Here is a 24,798-nt window from a genome sequence, read left to right on the forward strand (position 1 = left end):
GGGACAATATTGATTTGGTGTAAGTGCTCTTTGCTTATGATAGATTGCGGCTTCAAGTCCCACCCCAGGGCTTTTGGCACCGAATCCAGACTAACTATATGGTGCTACACTGAGGGAGTGTTGCAAGTGGGAAAAAGAGACGTGTGTGCTAGAGTAGTGCCAAGGATCCCTCAAGCCTGATGTGTCATACAGTAAGATCGTGACTAATCCTCAGCTTTTTCCCTACCTAATTTTCATCTGCCGCACTTCCTATATTTAAACAGGACAAATCCAATCCGGCCAATTACCGTCCCATTAGTCAACTCCCAATCATCAGCAAAGTGATGGAAGGGATAATTGATAATGCTACCAAGTGGCACTTGCTTAGCAACAACCTGCTCACAGAAGCTCACTTTGGCTTCTGCCGAAGTCACTCAGCTCCTGACCCCATTTCAGCCTTAATCTAAACATGGACAAAAGAGTTGAACTCCAGATGTGAAGTGAGAGCAACTACCCTTGATATCAAGGTGGCATTTGATTGAGCTGGGCATCAAGGAGCCCTTGCTAAACTGGGCTTGGTGGGAATTAGTGAAAACCCTCCGCTGGTTGGAATCATACCTTGCACAAAGGAAGATGGTTGTGGTGACTAGAGGTCAATCATCTCAGCCACAGGACATTTCTACAGGAGTTCCTCGGTGTAATGACCTTGGCCCAACCATCTTCAGCCATTTCATCAATGACTTTCTTTCAATCATAAGGTCACAATGAGGGGTGTTTGCTGATGTTCAGCAGCATTTGTGACTCAAATAATGAAGCAGTCCACAACCAAATGCAACAAGACCTGGGTAATATCCAGGCTTGGGCTGATAGGTGGCAAGTAACATTCATGCCACACAAGTGGTAGGCAATGAAAATATCCAACAAGAAATCTAGCTACTATATCCTGATGTTCAATCGCATTACCGTCATTGAATCCCCCACTATCAATATCCTGGTGGATTACCATTGACTGGAAACTGAACCAGAGTAGCCAAATACACAATGTAGCTACACAAGCAGGTCAGAGGAATGAATCCTGCAGCAAGTAGGTCAACTCCTAACTCCCCAAAGGCTTTCCACCATCTGCAAGGCTCAAGTCAGGAGTGTGATGGAATACTCTCCACTTGCCTGGATGAGTGCAGCTTCAACACACATGAAGCTTGACACCATACAGGACATAGCAGTCCACTTGATAGGCACTCCTTCTACAACCATTCACTCATTCCATCACCGACACATAGTAACAGCCGTTTGTACTATCTACAGGATGCACTGCAGCAACTTACCAAAGATAGCACCTTCCAAACCCATGATCTCTACCAGCTCGTAGGGCAAGGGCAGAAAGAGCATGGGAACACCACTACCTGGAAGTTGCCCTCCACACCACGCACCATCCTGACTTGGAAATGCATCGCAGTCGCTGGTCAAAATCCTGGAACGCTCTCCCTAACAGCATTGTGGATGTACCCACACCTCAAGGACTGCAGTTGTTCAAAGAGGCAGCTCACCATCACCTTCTCGAGGGCAACTAGAGATGGGCAATTAAATGCTGCTTCAGCCTGCGAAGGCCACATCCTTTGAATAAATATAAAATAAATTAAGTCTAAATCATTTATATATATATATATATATTTTAAAGAACAAGGAACAAAGTACTAAGCCCTGTGGGACCCCACCAGTAACAGGTTGCCAGTCACAAAAACACTCACAAGTCGTTTGCATTTGCTTCCTGCCATTTGGACCAATTTCAGATCTTGTGGGTCTTTCGTTTTCTTATACAGCAGTCTGTTCATCAGACTGGACCTTCTCTTAACACATCCATACTGACTGTCCCTGAATAATCTGTGCCTTTTCAAGAAGTTTATACTGTGTCTAGAAATGATTCTGTAACGGCCCGTAGACACGGGACTCGAACCGCCATTGGCAGCCGCGCATCGTGAATGAACCACAGGGTGGGCCTTCTGGTGGGAACCTTACGTCACGTCCGCCCCATGTGGGCCCGGAGAGGCTCTCAGGTACTTCGGCGTGCGCGTTTTGTCTGAAAGAGTAAAGTGTGTTTTGTATTCAACCTCCTTGTCTTTGTGTTTTTTTCTTTGGAAACGCGCCGCATCCGGCTACACTTGGTGACCCCGACGCTTCCAGACAGCATCTGGAACCTGTGACTTGCATTCCAACGACTCACACAATGCAGTCTCGCTTAAGCTTCCGACTTTCTGGGCCGCTCAGTCTGGTTTGAGCAGGCTGAGGCCCAGTTCAGTCTCAGAGACATTACAGCCGACGCCACGCAGTACTACTACGTGGTCAGCGAGCTCGACCAGGACACGGTAGGCCGATTATCGACTTTCTGCACCAGCCACCAATGGAGGACAGGTATGCTAAGATCAAGGCACTCCTGATCCATACTTTCGGACTCTTGCGCTGCGAGCGAGCCACTCGGCTCCTGCACATGGACGGCCTGGGTGACCGCAAGACATCTGAGCTGATGAACGATATGCTGGTGCTCATGGACGGCCATAAGCCGTGCCTTCTATTCGAACAGTTGTTCCTCGAGCAACTGCCAGAGGACATTCGCCTCCTCCTCGCGAGTGAGGATTTCAGCAACCCACGCAGGCTCGCGGCCAGGGCAGACATTCTGTGGCAGAGTAAATAGCGGGGAGCGGCCTCCATCTGCCTAACCATGACCGCACAGCCCAAGACCCCACAACCGAAGCCGCTGAGACCCACAGGGGACAAGGACGAGGGTTCGGACCACTGGTGTTTTTATCACCAGAGATGGGGTTTGAACGTGCGCCGCTGCCGCCCACCATGTTCCTTCCCGGGAAACGCTGGGGCCAGCCGTCGATAGTGGCTTTGATGGTTGGCCATCGCGACAGCCTCCTATTCCTCTGGAACCAACACTCCGGGCGATATTTCCTGGTAGACACCAGGGCTGAAATCAGTGTTCTTCCCCCCTCCAACATGGACACCCGTAACGCCGCCCCAGGTCCCGATCTCACCACAGCAAACGGCACCACCATCCGAACATACGGCTCGCGAACCATCCCACTGCATTTCGGGCCCAGCTGTTTCACTGGGACCTTCACGGTGGCAGCGGTATCACGGCCGTTACTGGGGGCAGATTTCCTATGGGCCAACCGTCTTCTGGTCGACCTGAAGGGCCGGCATTTGGTCCACGCCGAGACATTCCAGACCTTCCAGCTTGGGGAAGCCCAGCTACCGGCCCTCCACCTGGACTCCATCACACTCTCGGGTGACGAGTTCACCAGGGTGCTGGCAGATTTTCCCTCCATCATCACCCCGCAGTTCTCCACAACCGCTCCCAAGCATGGCATGCAGCACCACATTCCCACGCAAGGACCACTGCTGCACACCCGAGCCCGTAGGCTCCCACCCGACAAGCTCCACCTCGCCAAGGAGGAGTTCCGGAAGATGGAGGAGATGGGGATTATCTGTCGCTCAGACAGCCCGTGGGCATCCCCGCTGCACATGGTGCCCAAGTCTGCAGGAGGTTGGAGGCCCTGCAGGGACTACAGAAGGCTCAATGACGCCACAACTGCCGACCAATACCCGGTGCCTCACATCCAGGATTTCACGGCGAACCTACACGGGCCGACCATCTTTTCGAAAATCGATCTGGTCTGGGGGTACCATCAGGTCCCCGTGCACCCTGATGATGTGCCCAAGACAGCCCTCATCACCCCCTTCGGGTTGTTCGAATTCCTGAGGATGCCTTTCGGCCTCTAGAATGCCGCCCAGACTTTCCAGAGGCTCATGGACTCGGTGGGGTGAGGCCTGGATTTCGTCTCCATCTACTTAGACAATATCCTGGTGGCCAGCAAGACACACCAAGAGCACGTGGCACATTTGCGCCAACTCTGCCGACGCCTGAGCGACCACGGACTGGCAATCAACCCGGCAAAGTGCCAGTTTGGGCAGACAGAGATCAACTTCTTGGGCCACAGAGTCAATCGGCATGGCGCCACCCCTCTACCGGACAAGGTCCAGGCCATCCACCAGTTTCCCAAACCCAGCACAGTCAAGGGCCTGCTGGAATTTGTGGGGATGGTAAACTGCTACCATCGTTTCATGCTGGCGGCAGCACGCGTCATGAGGCCCTTGTTCGGTCTAATGGCTGGCAAGGCCAAAGAGGTGGCATGGGACGCAGAGTCCACGGAGGCTTTCGAGTGGGCCAAAGAGGCATTGGCGAAGGCAACCCCCTTGTACACCTGAGAGTCAATGTAACCACAGCGGTCACAGTCGATGCTTCCGACACGGCAGTCGGTGGAGCCCTGGAGCAGCTCGTCGAGGGCCAGTGGCGACCGCTCGCCTTTTTCAGCTGACACCTGCGACCGCCGAAGGTTAAGTACAGCGCTTTTGACAGGGAGTTGTTAGCGCTCTACCTGGCTATCTGACATTTCTGGTATTTCCTTGAAGGAAGGGATTTCACTGTGTATACAGACCACAAGCCCCTCACCTTCGCCCTTGCAAAGGTATCAGATCCATGGTCGGCTCGGCAGCAGAAGCACCTCTCCTTTATTTCGGAGTTCACCACAGACGTCTGCCACATGGCAGGGAAGAACAATGTGGTCGCCGACACGCTGTCCCGCCCCCACATTCAATCAGTGACCATCTCATCCCCAGGGATCGACTACATGGCACTGGCGGAGGCACAACAGGCAGACACCAAGATCCTGGCTTACTGCACCACCATTTCGGGACTCCAGTTGGAGGACATCCCTGTTGGCCAGACAGCGGTTCGGCTCCTGTGCGACATATCTACTGGCAAACCCCGGCCCGTGGTACCAGCAGCATGGAGGCACCGGGTGTTCGACACACTACATGGCCTGGCCCACCCGTCCATCCGGGCGTCCATCAAATTGGTAGCGGACAAATTCGTCTGGCACGGTTTGCGCAAGCAGGTCGGGCACTGGGCCAGGACCTGCGTACACTGCCAGACCGCCAAAGTCCAGTGGCACATGAAGGCCCCCCTCCAGCAGTTCCAGCCAACGCTCGGGAGGTTTTGGCACATCCACGTGGACATCCTCGGCCCCCTGCCTGTCTCCCGGGGCGTCAGGTATATCTTTACCACGGTCGACAGGTTCACCAGATGGCTGGAGGCCGTGCTGCTAACAGACACGTCCACTGAATCCTGTGCCAGGATGCTCATCACAAACTGGATCGCCAGGTTTGGACTCCCAGCGGACATCACCTCTGACAGAGGAGCACAGTTCACGTCAGGTTTGTGGACAGCACTGGCGCAGCTCCTGGGCACCCAGCTACATCACACCACGGCGTACCATCCGCAGTCCAACGGTTTGGTCGAGCGGTTCCACAGGCACCTCAAGTCGGCCCTGATGGCGCCCCTCAGGGGCCCCAGCTGGACAGATGAGCTCCCCTGGGTCTTACTGGGCATCTGCATGGCCCTCAAGGAGGACCTGGGCACCTCCTTGGTGGAGCTGGTCTACGGCATCCCCCTGACGGTCCTGTGCGAGTTCGTGCCAGAGGCCCGAGGTCCAGCAGGGATGCCGGCAGAGGTGCTGACGAGGCTGTGGGACAAGGTAGGGACCCTGGTACCAGTTCTGACCTCCAGGAATGGCACTACACTGTCCTTTATCCCTAAGGATCTCCAGGATTGCGAGTACATTTTCATTTGCGGTGGCATGCACAAGTCACCCCTACAGCGGCCGTACGAAGGACCCTTCAAAGTGATCCAGCACAACGGGTCTACGTGTGTCGTGGAGGTGGATGGCCGTGAGGAGACTTTTACAGTGGACCGCCTCAAACCAGCACATTTGGACATTGAGCAACCGGTGAGGGTACCCGCACCGCGCCAGCGAGGCAGGCCACCCAAGCGGGACACACAGACCAGGGGCCCCACTCCCCCAATGGACGTTTCTGGGGGGTGTGGTGTAGCGGCCTGTACACATGGGATTTGAACCGCCATCGGCGGCCGTGGGCGGACACGTGGGAACGCGTCATGAACGAACTGCGGGGCGGGCCTTCCGGCAGGAACCTTACGTCACATCTGCCCCACGTGGGCCCGGAGAGGCTCTCGGGTACTTTGGGTGCACGCGTTTTGTCTGAGGGAGTAAAGTGTGTTTTGAATTCAACCTCTTCGTCTCCGAGTTTTTTTCTTCGGAAACGCGCCGCGTCCGGCTACAATCCAATTAATTTTTCTATCACCGAATTTAAATCAACTGGCTTGATATTACTTAGTTTATCTCCTTCTCCCCTTTTAGTGATGCATTAGTTGTCCTCCAAGTTTCTGATAGCAATCCTGTAGCCAGAGAGAATTGAAAAATCAGTCAGAACCTCCACAATCTCACCCAGGGGTCTCTAGATTTGGCATGCCCATCCGTTCTTTTTTGTTGTCCTGCTTGTTGTGAATTCCTGGATTGCCACCCGTTGCTCTGAAACTGCATTACCTACAAACAGCTGTTTCTAGTTCACTTTTGCTAAATAATTTCTCAGTCCAGTAAAATCTCCCTTACTCTCATTTAGAACCTTGACTCTTTTTAATCTCTGTCCTGTTCCATATTATGCTAAACCTAACAGATGTTATGATCACGTCGAGAGAAGTGCATTCTCATTGTCACTCCTTCTATCTGCACAGCTTTATTCGTTAAAACTAAATACAGGATTATGCCCCACTGTACACCGCCCCCCCCCCCACCCCCAAAGAAACTCTTTTTGGGCTTGCTTCATATCAGCTTAAAGCTTTCCTGAATGCAGTTTAGGAGTTCTGTGCCCATAATACCTTTTTATGCTGACTGTATGCCGGTTAATGTCAAGGTAATCAAAATCCCCCACTGTGACTATCCTTTTGTGATCACACTTCGTGGAAATTTGCCGACAAATTTACTTTTTACCTCTCTTGGACTGCATGGAAATGTATTGTACCCTCATAAAAGTCTGCTAGTTTGTTGTTCAGTTCAACACATTCAGCATTATTTGATGATCTTTCTAACATGTCATCTCTTCTCAGCTGTGTTTGTTTTCTTTAATCAATATTGTCATTCCCCTCTTTTATCCCACCCCCCCCTCCACCCCCAATCTCATCCACAAGCCCTGTAACTAAGAATATTAAGCAGCCAATCCTGCCTTTCTAACTCCAAAGGACTTGTCAGCTTTGGAGTATAGCATTGAACCCATGGTTTGGGTCTGGCCAGTCCATGTGCATTCATTGGACTTAGCTGTTCCATTAGGTTTGCTTGTCTTGCTCATCAACATTTACTGCTTTTTTCGATCCTAATGCTCATTGGATTAATATTTAATGTTGATTTATTTGGAGAATGGGTTTTCACTTCAGTGCTCAAATCAGGAGGCTCCAGTATCCTCAAAGTATACAAGTGGCCTGTCTTAGGTGATCCACAGGGTCCTAGTGCTCCATTCATTAATTTTGATTTGAATATTTGAATATATACCCCTTTCCACTGACCAAATAAAAGTTTGAGTGTTTTTAAATGAGCGGAAGAGAGAGAGAGGGGTTGTTGACAACTTGGTAAGGCACAGTGGAGTTGGCAGAGAGGCAGTAATGTAGATGGTACTTTATTGCATTGCTTTAATAATTAAAATTCAGTTTACTTTGTAAAGTCATGAATATTATATTTAACAATGATTAATGAACTCTAATAAACAATGGCATTTGTGTTTATAAACATGACTGCTAATGTTTGAAATAAAGCACATTTCTTGTGAGACACCTTCAAATAGTTGTGGATTGTCAATGTAGCATTCCAGATTTTTTAAAAAACGGTTGTAAATCACTGCTGTAACGTAATGTAAAGTTCAATCATAATGATCGCTCTTCTCCAGCGGACACCTTACTAATTAAAGTTGTCAGATTATACAGTACATGATAAGATCTTAAATTGACTAATCCCTGCTTGATTCCAAATTCAAATGCAGCAGTCCTTTAAAAACCGTCCATGCTAGTTTGATTTGTGCAGTCCATATTGGAGGTCATGATCGATTACCATTATTGTATTACCTAGGTTGGAAGCTCCTGTACATAAAAACGAATTAATTGTCTGTCCAATAGCAAAGCTATTCTTAGCGGGTCATAAAGTACTTCCACATGTGTTTTGTGACCCTGGATGTTTTTGATCTGATATAAATTCACTACTGTCCTTGTATCAGTTTATTTTCAGGGTATCTGCACGTCATCTGTATATATGTGCAGTTATGCCAGAATCCAGAAGTTTCTGTCCGCAGTTCCTTACTACTCTATTCAATATGTTGCTTTGCAATTGCCACCAACTAATTCCTTAGAAATCCATAATCTGACAAGAGCTTCAGGTATTTGCACACAATTTCGCTTTTTAAAACACTGGAAAATTTTATGCTTTGTCTTGAGGTGCTAATGAATTTTTATTTGCCTTTTAAGTGCTCTAGAGCTTCTAACTCTTTCAAAAAAAAGCAATGTTTGAACAGATTGCAATTTCCTCAATAAATATTTAAAATTACATTGGATTTTGAAATTGCATACTTCCATTTTTGTGAAATTATTCATCAATTTGTTCATTTCAGTTCCTATCTTAATGTTACATAAGTTCCATGTCCATTTTGCACACAAAAGATTAAAACCATTTTAGATAAACAAAGGAATGTTGTCTGTTTGGACTTTAGCAAGGCCTTTGACAAAGTCCCACATGGTTGGCTTGTCTAGAAGGTTAGGTCCCATGGAATCCAGGGAGAGCTAGTTAGGTGGATTCAAAATTGGCTCAGAGGTAGGAAGCAGAGAGTGATGGAGGCTCTCAGAATGGACACCGGTGACTTGTGGTGTGCCACAGGGGTTGGTGTTGGGAAGCCTTGTTATTTGTTATTTATTTAAATGATTTGGATGCAAATGCACAAGGCTTGATCAGTAAATTTGCAGATGACACAGAATTAGGAGGTGTTGTTGATAGGGAAGGAGGTTATCGTAGATTACAGGAGGTTCTTGATCAGTTAGGGAAGTGGGCCAAGGAATGGTAAATGGATTTCAGTACAGAAATGTGAGGTGATGCATTTTGGAAAGTCAAACCAGCGTAGGACTTATACTATGAATTGTAGGGCACTGGCAAGTATAATGGAACAGAAAGACCAAGGAGTACAAGTGCATTGTTTGTTGAAAGTGGCATCACAGGTAGACAGGGTGGTGAGAAAGGTGTTTAGCACGTGGGCCTTCATGAGTCAGGGCATTGCGTATAGGAGTTGGGACCTTACGTTGCAGCTTATGAGTCATTGGTGCGACTGTACTTGGAGTACTGTGTACAGTTTTGGTCACCCTGTTATAGGAAAGACAAGGTTAAACTGGAAAGAGTGCACAGAAGACTTACAAGGATGTTGCCAGGACTAGGGGGCCCGAGTTTTCAGGCAAGGTTGGCCAGGCTAGGTCTTTTTTCTTTGGAATGTAGGAGAATATAAGGGGCATGGTAATATTCTTTCCCCAGGGCAGGGGAGTCCAGAACAAGGGGGCTTAGATTTAGGGTGAGAGGAAAAAGATTTAAAAAGGATCTGAGAGGGTGGTGAGTACACGGAATGAGCTGCCAGAGAAAGTGGTTGAGGCAGGTACAATAGCATCATTTAAGAAGCACTTGGATACGTACGTCCAGTGGCGGGGCTTAGAGGGATATGGGCTGAACGCAGGAAATTGGGACTAGCTGGGTGGTTACTGTGTTCGGCATGGATTTGGTGGGCCAAAGGGCCTGTATGCCTGCTGTATTGCTCTATCCTTTTAAAAACAAAATATTGCCTGAAATACTCAGGTGGACAGGCAGCAACATGGAGAAAAATATTTGTGATCAGAGAAAGTGGAGAAGGGAAAAAAGAATTCAAGTTATTTCAATGACAAGGTTGTAGATAGGATAGATCACAGTCGGAAAAGGGATGCTGTTGCCAATTAAGTATGTGGTAATGGGAAAATTAAAGACACAAAAGATGCAACTGGAAGAAGTTTAAATAGAAAACCAGAATCATTATCTGAAAACGTTGAAATCGGCTGAACTTGCAAGACTGCAACATACCTTGCCGCAAGATAAGGTGATGTTGTTTGAGCTGCTTTGAAATGGTTGATGGCAGAGTGGCTGATGATGCAGAAAGGGACTAAGAGTTTGGATCATGTCTGCATGCAAAGCAGAGTAATGTTTAGTAAAAAAAAGGATTTTACTTGCTGGTTTTCTGTCTGAATTTTTTCCAATATGATTGCTCAGCCAGCTTGATAACATGATAATTGTGGGATGCCAGGCATTTCTTGCAAATGACGCCTGACAGCAACCAACATCAGAGAGGTAGTCCATACCATAGAGATCTTTGGGACAGTTTTTTTTTAATTACACACAAGGTCAATGGTGAAGATGACAAGAAAATCCTGACTATTACGTTGGTCATGATTTTTTTTTAATAACAGATTACACCTAACTTTAAAGTATCCATTATTAATCCGAGCACCAAATTTTGGTAGAGAGAAAGAAAATGAATTACCTGAGACGTTAACCATATCTTTTGTTAACTCCACTACTCTCCTGGATGACTTTCCATTTACCAGCCTCCATAACATTGGAAGCCAAAATATCCCATGAAAACATTTGACTGATCCTGATGTTTTGTATTGTGTATCATGGTGCTGTTTCATCTCATGGTCAATTTAAACACTAGTTCAACCTATGGAGTAATTTTCCCAATCCATGCAATGATCTATCATTTCTGATATGTGAGAAGTGATGGAGTTTCTTGTGCTCCGTTAGTCCGAGTGATTATTTTTTTTTACATTTTGCAGTGCCAGGGCACCCCTAGGTGCTTTACAGCTGTGTAACTGTTTTTGACGTACAATCACTGGTGTAATATAGGACACGGGGCAACAAGTTCCCACAAAAAGCATGAGCTAGAATTAGTCATCCAGAATTCTGAGGTTAACAATGTTACGTCCATCTGAGAAGATTGGGAGGGCCCCAGTTTGTCATCTCCTCTGAGGAATGACAGTACAGTACTTCCTTAACACTGCACTGAAATGTTAGTTCCTTATGTTCTGGTTGCTGGAGTAGGAATTGAACCCACAACCTCAGAGGCAAGACGGTTATCAACTCAGCCACAACTGACAATCGTGTAATGAACTTTGTTGAATTAGCAATAGGTTTGTTAAGACCAAGACTGATCCGACCAAATGGTTTAGAGGATGCTCTTTGAGATGCAGTGGATGTAACTTGTGTGTAAAATCATTTCAGCAACATCAAAGCAATATATGTAATAATATTTGAATTAACCAAATCTTGGTACTGCAATGGTTAATTTTAAATTAAAAATCCCAGAAGGCCCAGGCTATTTTGCTGGGTCCTGGTGTTTATTTAGCTATTTTATTTTACATAAAATACCATCTATTTTACAGTGCAGACATGGCCCATTTTGTCCAAATAATGTGTGGTGGTGCTTAAGCTTCACATGAGCCCATCATTTTGTTTCTTGCTCCCTTGTACTTATCTACCCTATCCTTAAGCAGAGCTCTGCATCAGGGGCTGAATAATACAGACAAATGAAAGCTGTAATCTTGAAAGAATCTTATCCCTGTGGCAAATGTACAAGCCCACATATTTATTAAGTTCCAGGGATGATTCCTTCATCTGAGACACTTGTATAGGATCACGTTGTTATCCATGCAGAAGTGCACATATAATCACTGTGATTGAAGATAGATTTGGCAGAAGTTGCCAAAATGTAATGAAATTCACAACTTAAGATATTCCTGACTCCTGTCATTTTTGAAACAATGACAACAAAATGATGCGCTGTCATTTCAGGATTTGCTGGTGATTGACTGATTTGCTGCTGCTGCTGCTGATTTATGCACACTCCCTATGCTCGAGGAGTGCCTCTCAAAAATTGTGCTTGATTACAGATGCAGTGAACATACTAAGTGGAGTAGGCCACTTAGCCCCTTGAACCTTCTCTGCCAGTCACTAAAATCATAGCTGATCTCACTGTAAGCTCAATTCAACACCCCCTGCCTCCCCACTAACATTTCACCTCTTTGCTTATCAAGAATCTGTCTAGCTCTGCCTTAAAAATATTCAAAGACCCTGCTTCACTATCTTTTGAGGAAGAGTGTTCGTTGAATCTGGAGATGATATCATCCTGAAGGTTCTTCGGAAGTCAAGAATGAGGCGCAAATCTTGTGGTTACAGCCATTTTATTAAATGTTCAAAGTATAGGTCAGCTTTAAACAGTAAGTAGCAGCAAAGAATAGCAAGCAAGTAACACAACAGCAAGTAACAAAAGAACCTGTCCTTGTGGTCTTCCTTTATACTGAAAACTAGTTCAAGCTAAATAGATAAGAGAGTCTTCTCTGATTGGAACAACAAGGACAGTCTTGATTTACGCTGCCATGACATCTCAGGTTTACAGACAAAGAAACTAGAGAAGTACAGAACCAACAATACTACAAATTATTAAAATTCTACTGAAGGTTACAGACAAACAGGTGATTATACAAACATAAGCAAGCATAAACTACAAGAAAAATAACAATTTAATAACAATATAGACCCTAATCCAACAGTTCCAAAGACTCTCAATGGTCTGAGAGAGAAATAAATATCTTAACTGTTTTAAATGGGTGACCCCTTATTTTGAAACAGTGATTCCTCATTTTAGATTCTTCCAGAAGAGGAAGAATCATTTCCACATCCACCCAGTCAATGTACCCAAGGATTATATATATTTAATCATATCTCCTCCCACTCTTCTGAACTTCAGTGAATATAAGCACTGCCTTTCTGCAGAAGATATCCAGTCCATTCCTGGTATTAGTATAGTAAATCTCTGAACTTCTTCCAGAGTATTTACATGCTTCCTTAAATTTGGAGGCTGTTCTTAACCTTGTACTCTGGGTGTGGTCTCACCAATGCCCTATATAACTGAAATATAACCTCCTCACTTTTGTATTCAATTTCCTTTACAGTAAGTGATAACATTCTGTTAACCTTTAAAATTATTTGCTGTATCTGCATACTACTTTTCAGTGAATTATGCACTGGGACATTTCTCATAATGTGCTTTTTCTCATCAAAATGGCCAATTTTACATTTTCCTACAATATACTGCCTTTAGCAGATCTTTGCATTCATTTAACCCATCTATATCTCACTGTAGCCTTCTACGTCCTCTTCACAACTTACTTTCCTACCTATTATTGTAGTCATGAGCAAATTTAGCAACCATGCTTTCAGTGCCTTTACTGAGCTCATGAATATAAATTTTAAAAACTAAAAGCCCCAGCACCAGTTCCTGTGGCACAGTACTTATTGCATCTTCCAACCAGAAAAATACCGAATTATGTCTATACTTCATTTCTTGTTAGCTAACCAATCTTTTATCCATCCAATATATTACTTACTATATAATCAGCTTTTATTTTCAGTAATAGCCTTTAGAGTGCTACCTTATCAAACATCTTCTGGAAATCTTAGTACATCCACTGGTTCTCCTTTATTACAGTAAATGTGACTTCAGAGCACATAAATAAATTAGAACACAGAACAGTACAGGTCCTTTGGCCAATGATGTTGCACTGACCTATGTAAACACCTACTCCTTGATCATTCTAACCCTTCCTTCTTACCAGCCCATAACCCGCCATTTTTCTTATATCCATGTGCCTATCTAATATTCTTTTAAATTCCCTATTATATCAGTCTCTACACCATCCCCAGCAGTGCATTCCAGGCACCCACCTCTGTGTAAAAAAACCTACCTCTGACATCTCCCTAAACCTTCCTCCTCTGACCTTAAACTGATGTTCTCTGGTTTGGCCATTTCTACCCTGGGAAAAAAAAGTGCTGGCTGTCCACTCTATCTATGCCCCTCATATCTTACACACCTCTATCAAGTCACCCCTCATCCTGCGTCACTCCAAAGAGAAGAGCCCTAGCTCACTCGACCTTTCCTCATAAGATTTGTTCTCTAATCCAGGCAGCATCCTGGTAAATCTCCTCTGCACCCTCTCTAAACCTTCCACATCCTTCCTATAATGAGGCAACCAGAACTGAACACAATACTCCAAGTGTGGTCTAACCAGAGTTTTATAGAGCTGCAACATTACCTCCCAGCCCTTGAACTCAGTGCCCTGACTGATGAAGGACAGCACACCATATACCTTCTTAACCACCCTAGCAACTTTGAGGGATCTACGGTCTTGGACCCCAAGATCCCTCTGTTCCTCCACACTGCTAAGAATCCTGCCATTAACCTTGTACTCTGCCTTCAAGTTCATTCTTCCAAAGTGTATCACTTCACACTTTTCCAGATTGAACTCCATCTGTTACTTCTCCACCTAACTCTGCATCCTGTCTATATCCTGTTGTAACCTAACCAATGAATCCCCTATCACTACTGCATTTCTCTTCTCTCCCCTTCCCTCAGTGTCAGATACCTGGCCACTATGGCTTTTCCCTGATAATGTCCTACCAGTGTACTTGTTATTGAGGAGAATGGCCACAGGGGTTCCCTACACTGACTTCCTTTTCCCTTTACCTCTCCTGGCAGTCACCCAGTTACCTGCATCCTGCAATCTAGGTGTGACTGCTTCCTGGTAACTCCTGTCTATCATCTCCTCAGTTTCCTGAATGATCTGCAGTCCATCCAGCTCCAGTTCCCCAACATGATCTGTAAGGAGCTGCAGCCAGATACACTTCCCACAGGTGTTGTCATCAGGGACACTGGAGGATTCCCTGACTTCCCACATCTTGCAAGAGGAGCCCTGACTGCCATTTTCACTGCCCTGACTGTGCAATAATAAAGAAAGAAAGAGAACCTCATCTTAGCCTCCACTTCTTCATGCCAAAGCCTTAAGATCCCACTGTTGCACTGAGCCATTCACACAGTAGCCACTCTGTTTGAGCTTACCTTATCTTTATTGGCTGCTGCTGCCCAATTAGCCAATTAGTTAATCAACAAGACTTGCTCTGTTAACTGCTTCCTGCTCTCGCTCCACTAAACTGAAACTTAGATCAAAAATTGATCAAACATGATTTACCTTTTGAAAAACCACCTTGACGTTACCTGATAACCTAACTTATTTTGAGTGTTCTTCTATAAAGTCTTTAGTAATGACTTCTAACATTATCCTATTGAAAGATGTTAAGCTTTAATGGCCTATAATTTCTTTCTTTCCATATTCATTTTTGAATAAAGGAGTTAAATTTGCCATTTTCCAGTTGAAAGGAACCTTTCCTAAATTTGATGTATTTTGGAAAATTAAAACCAATTCATCAACTATTTGATTATCCACTTCTTCTAAGACCTTAGAGATGAAATCCATCGGCGCCCAGGGATTTGTTAGCTCATGGCTCCAACTATTTGATCAGTACCACTACCCCAGTGCATGTAATTTTCCTAAGTTCCCTCCTCCTTCCCAATTCCCAACATATTATTTCTGGGGTATTACATGTATCCTTTATCATGAAGACCAATATAAAGTAATTGTTTAATTCACTTGCCATCTCCTTACTTTCCATTATTAAATCCTCAGTTTCACTTTCCATAGAACCAATGAGTACTTTGCTTATTCTTACCTTTTTTAAGTATCTATAGAAATTATTACTATTTTTAAACATTCCTGGCTAGCTTTGTCTTGTATTATAATATTTTCTTTATTATCAATCATTCTTGCTGTTTTTTTATATATTTTGTCCAATCTTCTGGCCACCATTTCCTTTGTGTAATTTTATGATTTTTCTTTAAGTTTGGTACTACCGTTAACTTTTTTTCAAGTTTATTTTGTTCTATGCCTTTATTTCCTCTTTATTTCCATCACCCATCAAAATTACCAAGCATTAGATGTAGAATGTTACTGGCATTGCATGTAGATGATCTATTCTAAAACAACCACTTTGTGGTTGCCTATCTTCAAAGATATAAGAAAATGTCTTGTATTTCGGGTTCAAAAACTTACCACGAGACATACCTTAGTGCTCAAGATGTACACTGTCAAGCACTGATGCCCACTGCTGTCATTGGCTGCAGTTCTCTCTTATTTGAAATGAGTCATAACATGCTTGATTAAATTTGCACAAAATAGATTTTGCAACCTTTGACAGTACATGAAAAAAAGATGCGCACATTGTAAGCCTGTAGTTAGTAGGCTGTAATTTATTGAATTCATCTGCTGTCATTTATTGTGCAAATTGAAGATGGATTTGGCAGAAGTTGCCAAAACTTAATGAAATTCACAACAAGATATTCTTGATTCCTGTCTTCTTTGCATCAATGACAACAAAATGATGTATTGTCAGTGCAGGATTTGGTGAGTCACTACAGTGTATGGCTGTTTGTTTTGGACAATGGGTTTTTATGTAACTACAAGAGTCACTTGAAAAGCCAGCAACAGTGTTGACTAGAATCTTTAGATTTGCAGATTACAAAGTTATATAACATCAGAATCCTCATTTTACTTTATACCCTCAAAGTCAAAGGGAGACAGATGGACACACAGATACAGCAACCATGCTGTGGTTAAGTAACCCAGAGACCTGGGCTGACAATTCAAAGACCTGAGTTCAAATCCCACTATGCAGTTATGGAATTTAAATTTAGTTAAGAAACTAGAATTATTAAAAACACTACTCTTTTGTAATTATGGCCATGAAACTACCAGATTTTCATAAAAATCCATGTCGTTTATAGCCATCCTTCAAAGGATAGAATCTGCCATCCTTATCTGGTCTAGTTTGAGACCTGCAGAAATGCAGTTGACTCGGAAGTGCCCTAATAAGTCACTCAATTTTATCAAACCATGATGTTGGCAAAGGTGCTGAATTCCCACCCAACCTGGTTGACCTTGGAAAGTTCTCACAAACATATACGTAGGGACATGTATATATTGGAAGAACTGTCCTACAGACCAATTAGGCAACAACCTCTTATAGTTGTAGTCGTCTCACAGACAATATACCAGACCTCTTGAAAATAAAAAAACCTGATGCTGGAAATCTGAAATAGAAACAGAAAATGCTGAAAACAAAAAGCAGACCAGGCAGCATCTGTAGAAAGAGAAACAGTCAACCTTTCAGATTCAAGACCCTTTGTCAGAGTTGGGAAAGAGAAAAGCAAGTTAGTTTTCAGTGGCAGAGAAGGCAGGGCAGGGATGGACTGGATAAAGTAAATATATCTGTGAGGGTGAGACCAAATATGTTAATGTGGCACTTGGAATCAGATTATGCCTTTTTTTTTAAATCTTTGTTATGTGTTGCTAATAGCAAGGCTTTGGGAAATGCCCAGTGGGCAAGACTATACTGGCAGGTTAGATAAAAATGAGACAAAATAACAGGTGGATGACAGGCATAAATGGAATTTTTGATATAGACAGAAAGAAAGAATGAGTTAACTAAAGTCAGTGAATGCAATATTGAGTTCTGAAGGCTGCATTGTGCCCAAACAGAAGATGAAATGTTGTTCCTCAAGCCTGCATTGGGCCTTGTTGTAACTGTTCAGGGACCATGGACAGATGGGACGGATAATATCTATCGTGAAAAAGGTTAAGAGGGTATAGTATCCTTAAAGTGCTTTCAGCAATGTTTGACCAGTTTCAACAAAAGAAGGGGCAATTTTTGCATGAACATATTTATTACGTTGAAGACTGACATTCTACTGTTTTTTTTCTGAAATAATAAGAAGGACCAATTCTGTAGGATGGAAAAAGAAACACCATACCCAATTACGCAATTTTAGTCCCGGCTGTGATTTGTCCAGGATGCTAAGGAACAGGCCGTAATTATTTTGCTCCCAGTTGTCCAGGAATTCTGCCTGGAATTTAAGAAATAAGTATCAACTTTTCTGAGCTGAGAATTATTTGTGCTCTGCATTTCTAATCATCTCTGAGATGTGAGTTTCTACATTACTCCGTTGTTGGATTGCTGATTTGATAAGTAGCTTCTGTGCAGGTAGAGAAAGTGCTTGGAAATTACATTAGTCTTGTACACTCATGTTGTGTGCAGATTATTTCACCTGATTAGAGTTGTGTTTTTGCTGGTTAAAGTTGGAATGTACTACTTACAGTTCTGCAAAGTGCTCAAATGATCTGAAAGTGGGAATTGGGTTCTTTTTTGTCATTGGTATATTGTGAATGTAAAGGAGCTGAAGGCATTGATGAGGTGCATCACTGAAGGATTGTAATTAAGTTGTTCTTCCAGGAACATATGCCAGTTTTACAAACAAAAATCTAAAAGCCGTACCAGCACTAAGTTGTTATTCTGGTTATTTAGATCCCAAAATGTTACATTAAAAAATACCTTAAATCAGTACATGACTGCTTCTCATGTGATAATCTGGCAATTCATCATCTCAGCCTGCTCCTAGTGACATGTGTATCTGCCGGTCCCCTGGCTCAAAATAGTCTCCAGGCAAAGCCTACATTTGGAAGGAGATGATTGGTATTTGTGATTCTCATTTTAAACGGACAGAGTAAAATAATTCAGCTCCAATTTACTGAAATCTCAATGACAAAACTGCAATGAATGTCATGGTCTAAATTTAGAGAGCATTAAAAATATGCAGGAAATTAGTCAAAAATATATATCTTGAGCCCCAGAGGAAGAGCGATTCTGTAACCATTTGCACATCCTTGTTTCAACCAGCTACTCATAAAGCAGTGCTAGATACAAGAACATGAGGAAGGAAAAAAAGAGTAAATTTGCCTTTTGAATTCTCTGTGCAAAAATGACAAGTTTTGGATCTGGAACAGTGAGGGAGGCAGACAGTGTCCATCTTCAATAAAGTTTGCACCCAATCAGGTCAGCAAAATGAAACTGTAAAATGAAGTTAAACCAATATCAAATGGCAAAGTATTTTTGATGATTTGAGGAGAATTAGGCAGTCAGTGGATCTTGCTGTGAAAATTATAATCTGTTCAGTTGTTGCATTTCAAGTGAAATAAACCAATAATTTACATCTGACATATTATGGTGGCACAGTGGTACAACTAATAGGAGCTGCTGCTTCACAGCTCCAGTGACTCGGAAGCTGAACTCTAGTGCTGTCTGTGTGGAATTTGCACATTCTCCCTGCGACTGTGTGGGTTTTCTCTGGGTGCTCCGGTTTCATCCCACATTCCAAAAGACATGCTGGTTGATAGTTTAATTGGCAATGAAAGTAAAAGAAACACTGCAGATGTTTGAAATCTAGAAAAACAAAAAATGCAGGAAATACTCAGCAGGTCAGACAGCATCTGTGGAAAGAGAAACAGTTAACATTTCAAGTCTGTGACCCTTCATCAGAACTGGGAAAGAGAGAAGCAAGTTAACTCGGGTAACAGAGAAAATGTGGGCGGGCCTAATACAGGGTTTCGACCTAAAACGTCAACAGTTCCTTTTTCTCCCACAAATGCTGCTTGATCTGCAGAGTTTGTCTAGCAGATTGTTTGTTGTTCCATATCCCAGCATCTGCAGTCTCTTGTGTCTCCAGGTGTGGGAGGACAATGGGTGGAACAAAGGGAATTTCTCTGAGGGGGTGAGATTATGGGGGCAGTTAAAATAAGATTTAAACTTCCTTGTCTATGTAATGCCTTGCTAATGTTATATAATCTGTGTAATGATGTATAGACTGACTATACAGAAAAATGGGAAAATGGCAGGCAAAAATGGATATTTCTTAAACAGTTGTAAATTTTCCCTAGTGTAGATGAGTGGTGGAATCTGGGGGATGTTGATGGGAATGTGCGGAGAATAAAATGGGATTAGTGTAAATGGATACTTGATGGTCAGTGCATACCATTGGGCTGAAGGGCCTATTTCCATGCTATATGACTCGATGACTTTATATCAAAATGTTGTGGATGCTAGAAATTTGAAATAAAAGCTCAGCAGGTCAAATGTCATTGGAGGATGCATTGAAGAGGCGAGACTGCAGATGTTGGAATCTGCAGTGACAAGCAAACTGTTGGGGGAACACAGTGGGTCAAGTAGCATCTGTCGAAGGAAATGGACAGTTGACATTTCAGGTCGAGGGCCTTCATCTTCGAAGTTGTGTCATTTGTCTGGCTTACAAAGGACAGAACAAATGCAGAGGCTACATGCAAAATCACAGCATATAGTACAGATAATGTATTGCTAGGAATTGTGAGCTACACAATCACATCAATAAATGTTATGCTGTGATGCAAGAGCTGATTATGGGCTTAAATTGCTGACATTAACTTTCAGAGAATATTTTGTGCAGAACCAAAAACTAGTCACTAAATTATAAAATGGCTGTCATGAAATGCATAGTTTATAGACAGGTGCAAATTGTCTTGTTCTGAATCTGTTAACACCATTCTTTGTTTTTCTTCCCCGTATAGAAAAAAGAATGGCTCTGCCTGAACTGTCAGACTCTGCGGCTAATGTCTGGAAATTTAGGAGATGCATCCCTTCCTGTCCCGCCATCTGCATCAAAACAACAACCAGCATTATCACCACATCACCAAGGGCAAATGGGTGCCAGTATGCAACAAAAGAAAGGGGGTAGTCAACAGCAGCAAGTTGGTTCTGTGCCACCACAAATGGCCCCTTCAGCACCAGGTCAACAATCTTCTCCACAGAAGGGACCGCCAACTCTGAAATTAACAGAGCAATCCACACCAACAAAACAGCAAGGTCCATTGGTCGTGGATAAACTGCAAACTCAGCAAATGCCTCCTGGACACACTGAGCCCCAGCAGCTTTCCCAGATTTCAGACCCAAACAAGTCACAGTCATCTAAGGAGAAGCCAAAATCTGTAGTACAGAGCACCACAGCGTCTATGCCAACAAAAGCGATCAGCACAGACAAAAAAGTGGACCCTTCAAAGGAAATTTCCCAGGCAGCTGATCTACAAAAAGCAAAAATGCAAGAGGTAATCTGCTTGATATGACAAAGATCAAAGATATTTAAATTGAATTAATTTGTAATTGAAAATATCACTTAACAGGAAAGAATCATGCACGTTTTAAACTTAGAGAAAAATAGGCCTTGATTTAAACTGCAAGTGACTTTTATGCTGGGCTAGAGGCTGCTGTGAAGAGTTGCTGAATGGCCAGCAGAATTTAAACATAGCGGTTCTTTAAATCAGATTCTTGCCTGCTGAAAGCATGATCAACAGACCTTTGGGGTGGGAAGACTCCCTAGAAGTCTATAGAAAATCTGTCAAGATCAGATAGGTGTGAAAGAACTAGGCTGCTGAGGGCAAAATCTGGTGATGGTTGTGGGAAGTGGAGAGGTTCCCAATCTGTTTAGGGGTGTGGGGGTGAGGTGGTTGTGGGTCAATGAGTTATAGATGGTATTTATTAATAAAATAGTCTAGACTTGAAAATAGCATTGAAATAGCATTTATTCTCTCCAGTTGACCTGAGCTGAATCTTTATCCTTTATGTGGAGTCACATGGTTGTACAGCACAGAAACAGGCTATTCGGCTCACCATATCCATGCCGGCCTTTTTGCCCATCTACACAAAATCCATTTCCCCACATTAGGTTCATATCTTTCTATGTCTTGCCTATACAAGCGTGTGGCTAAATGTCTCTTAAACATAGTGATCATATCTGACTCCACCACCGCCTCTGGCAGCGCATTCCAGATATCAACCACTCTCTGTGTAAATAACATTCCCTTCAAATCCCCTTTCCTTCCTCTCACTTTAAACCAATGCCCTCTTATTTTTGATATCCCTACCATGAGAAAGTTTCTGACTATCTACCCTATCTTTGCCTCTTAGAATTTTATATATCTCTATCAGGTCACCCCTTAGCCTCCTTTGCTCCAGGGGAAACAAGCCCAGCCTATCTAATCTCTCCCCATAACTATAAGTCCTCCAATTCAGGCAACATCCTGGTAAATCTCCTCTGTATTCTCTCCGTTGCAACCACATTCTTCCGATAGTGTGGCGATCCAAACTGCACACAATACTCCAAGTGCTGTCCAACCAGTGTTTTATAAAGTTCATAGAACCATAGAAATGTACAGCACAGGAACGAGCCCTATTCAGCCTATCTATTCTAATCCCATTTGCCCCAATTCAGCGCATATTCCTCTGTGCCTTTCCTATTCTAGTACCTGTCCAAATGTCTTTTAATTGTGATTGTATCTGCCTCCCCTGGAACCTTGTTCCAGATATTCACCACCCTCTGTGAGCCAAACTTTCCCTTCAGACTTCTAACATGTTACATCATTATGTCCTGACTTTTATATCCCGTGCCCTGACATGCGAAGGCAAGCGTGTCATATGCCACCCTCTTATATTGAAAATGCTAATTAATTCAACATTTTATTGGTATTGCACCTGTCAGTATCACTACAAATGTAACGTTCTACCTAATGTTACATGATCAGCAATTGAACTTCAGCTGTAGATCAATCTGAACTCCATTACTTAAACCTAGGGCGGTACTGTAATAACACTTCCTGGGAAACAACGGAGATCTTGTTAAGATTAAGATAAATTATGCTCATCTTGAACTCTACAGTAATTTGTGTTTTCTCGATCCCACCTCTCCACTTCGATTTGTATTGTATCATGGCATTGGATCTTGGGGCCCACTCCTTTCGCAGACCACTCTGTTTCATGGCCTTTTGCAGCAGCTACTGTTCTGTTCCAAAAGCAATTGTTAAACATTCCTCAGCAGCTGTTCATTTTCAGTTGCCTTTATTCAACTGGTCATCTCCCATCTCACCAACCCACCTCAGATCTACCTATCAACTTGTGATCACACTAATTACCTTAAACCCTGTTCTGTGTAGTTATTTTATTTGTTGTTTTGTTTCAGGTCTTTAACCTTCCTTCGGCTATGTAGTTGTCTGCCCATGATGGTTATCATGAAGAAAAACCCCTACACGTGTAACATGCAAAAGTGAAAGACAGAAGCAGCATGAGCCAACCATCTAATTACCATCTCCTGCTCATATCTCAGCTTGTACTCCATTCTTCTGTCCCTCCAATACATCCCTCTTCCCACAGCTTCCTGTGAGCTGTGGATGAAGATTGTCCTGAGCCCGTCAGCTTCTTGGCTATGTGCAAACAGTTGTCATTTTTGCATTTGGTATTAGGTTGTCATCAGCTCCTGCTGGTTACTGCCTCAAATGTTTGCAGGTTTGAAACAACCAGAAGTACCTTACTATTTTTATATGTAATTCCTTTTCCTGTGGCACCTGTTTGGCTTTTAATATCTTCAAATCAATGTAACAAGTCAATGATGCTAGAAGAATTTAAAAGAACTGCTTTCAGATTGCATGCAGTTGCCATATTTGGCCTCTGAAAGGCACTCAAGGGCATTTTATTTATCTCCTCAGCCCAAATTCTCAACCATGTTGAACTACAACAGTGAATGCAAGTAGCCAGGGAAGTGTAAATATAAAATACTGCAGATGCTGGAAATTTGAACAAAAATGTTGCAAGAAATATTCAGCTAGTCAAGCAAAATCTGTGGAGAGAAATAAAGTTAATTGGTTTATTTTAACTTCTTTTCATTTAAAGTGAGAGGAGGAAAGTTTAAAGATGTGCAGGGCAAGTTTCTCATGCAAAGAGGTGCCTGGAACACGCTGCAGGGGTAGTGGTGGAAGCAGATATGATGGTAGTGTTTAAGAGGCTGTTAGATAGACACATGAATACGTAGGGAATGGAAAGATATGGATCATGTGCTGGAAGGAGAGATTTAGTTTAATTTGGCATGGTGTTCAGCGCAGACATTGTGGATTTCAGCAAGAAGGCCTTTAACAGGGGCATATGGGATCCAGGGTGAGCTAACCAATTGGATACAAAGTTGGCTTGGTTGTAGGACTCAGAGGGTGGCAGTGGAGGATTGTTTTTCAGATTGCAGACCTGTGGTAAGATGCAGGGATCAATGCTGCGTCCCCTGTTGTTTGTCATATATATTAACCTTTGGATGAGAATGCAGGTGGCATGATTAGTAAGTTTGCAGATAACACTGAACTTGATGGTTTAGTGGACATTGAAGAAGGTTGTCCAAGGCTACAACAGGATCTAGATCAACTGGGAAAGTGGGCAAATGAATGACAGATTAAATTTAACTCAGACAAGTGCGAAGTGAAGTATTTTGGGAAGGTAAGCCAGGGCAAGACATACACAGTGGATGACAGGGGCCTGGGGAGTGTTGTAGAGTAGAGACACCTAGGGGTACAAGTACATAGTTCCCTGAAAATAGAGACACAGGTAGACAGGGTGGAAAAGAAGGTATACGGCACTCTTATCTTCATCAGTCGGGGTATTGAGTACATGAGTTGGAAAGTCACGTTATAGCTTTACGAGACATTGGTGAGACTGCTCTTGGAGTATTGTGTGTAGTTCTGATCACTGTGCTATGGGAAGGATGTGATTAAGTTAGAGAGGGTGCAGGAAAAATTTACAAGGATGTTGCCAGGACTGGAAGGCTTGAGTTAGAAGGAGAGACTGGATAGGCTGGAGCAACAAACAATCTACTGGAAGAACTCAGTGGGTCAAGCAACATCTATGGGAGAAAAGGAATTGTTGACGTTTGGAGTCAAAACCCTGCATCAGGACCTGAAGTTTATAAAATCATGAGGGGCATAGATATGGTACAGTCTTTTTCCCAGGGTAAGGAGCTCTAAAAATAGAGGGCATTGACCTAAGGTGAGAGGGAAAAAATTTAAGGGGAAACTGAAAGGCAAGTTTTCACACATAGGCCAGTGGGTATATGGAACCAGCTGTCAGATCTAGTGGTGAAGGGGGATTGCATTTACAACATTTAAAATACATTTGGATAGGTACAAGGACAGGAAAGGTTCAGAAGGATCTGGGCCAAATGCAGGCAAATGGGACTAGC

The 24,798-nt window shown here is 43.4% G+C and overlaps 1 protein-coding gene across 4 annotated transcripts in view; it reads left to right on the forward strand.

Annotated features, from left to right (window-relative positions):
- The window catches only part of LOC127571451 (protein bassoon-like), a 389,147-nt gene that overhangs the window by 174,826 nt on the left and 189,523 nt on the right, over nucleotides 1–24,798 (forward strand). For all 4 annotated transcript variants that reach the window (XM_052017819.1, XM_052017816.1, XM_052017817.1 and 1 more), the window contains exon 4: nucleotides 20,324–20,857. In XM_052017819.1, the coding sequence (XP_051873779.1) occupies nucleotides 20,324–20,857 (534 nt within the window). The remainder of the gene's footprint in view (nucleotides 1–20,323; nucleotides 20,858–24,798) is intronic.

Source organism: Pristis pectinata, chromosome 6, assembly GCF_009764475.1.
Source record: "Pristis pectinata isolate sPriPec2 chromosome 6, sPriPec2.1.pri, whole genome shotgun sequence".
NCBI lineage: Eukaryota > Metazoa > Chordata > Chondrichthyes > Rhinopristiformes > Pristidae > Pristis > Pristis pectinata.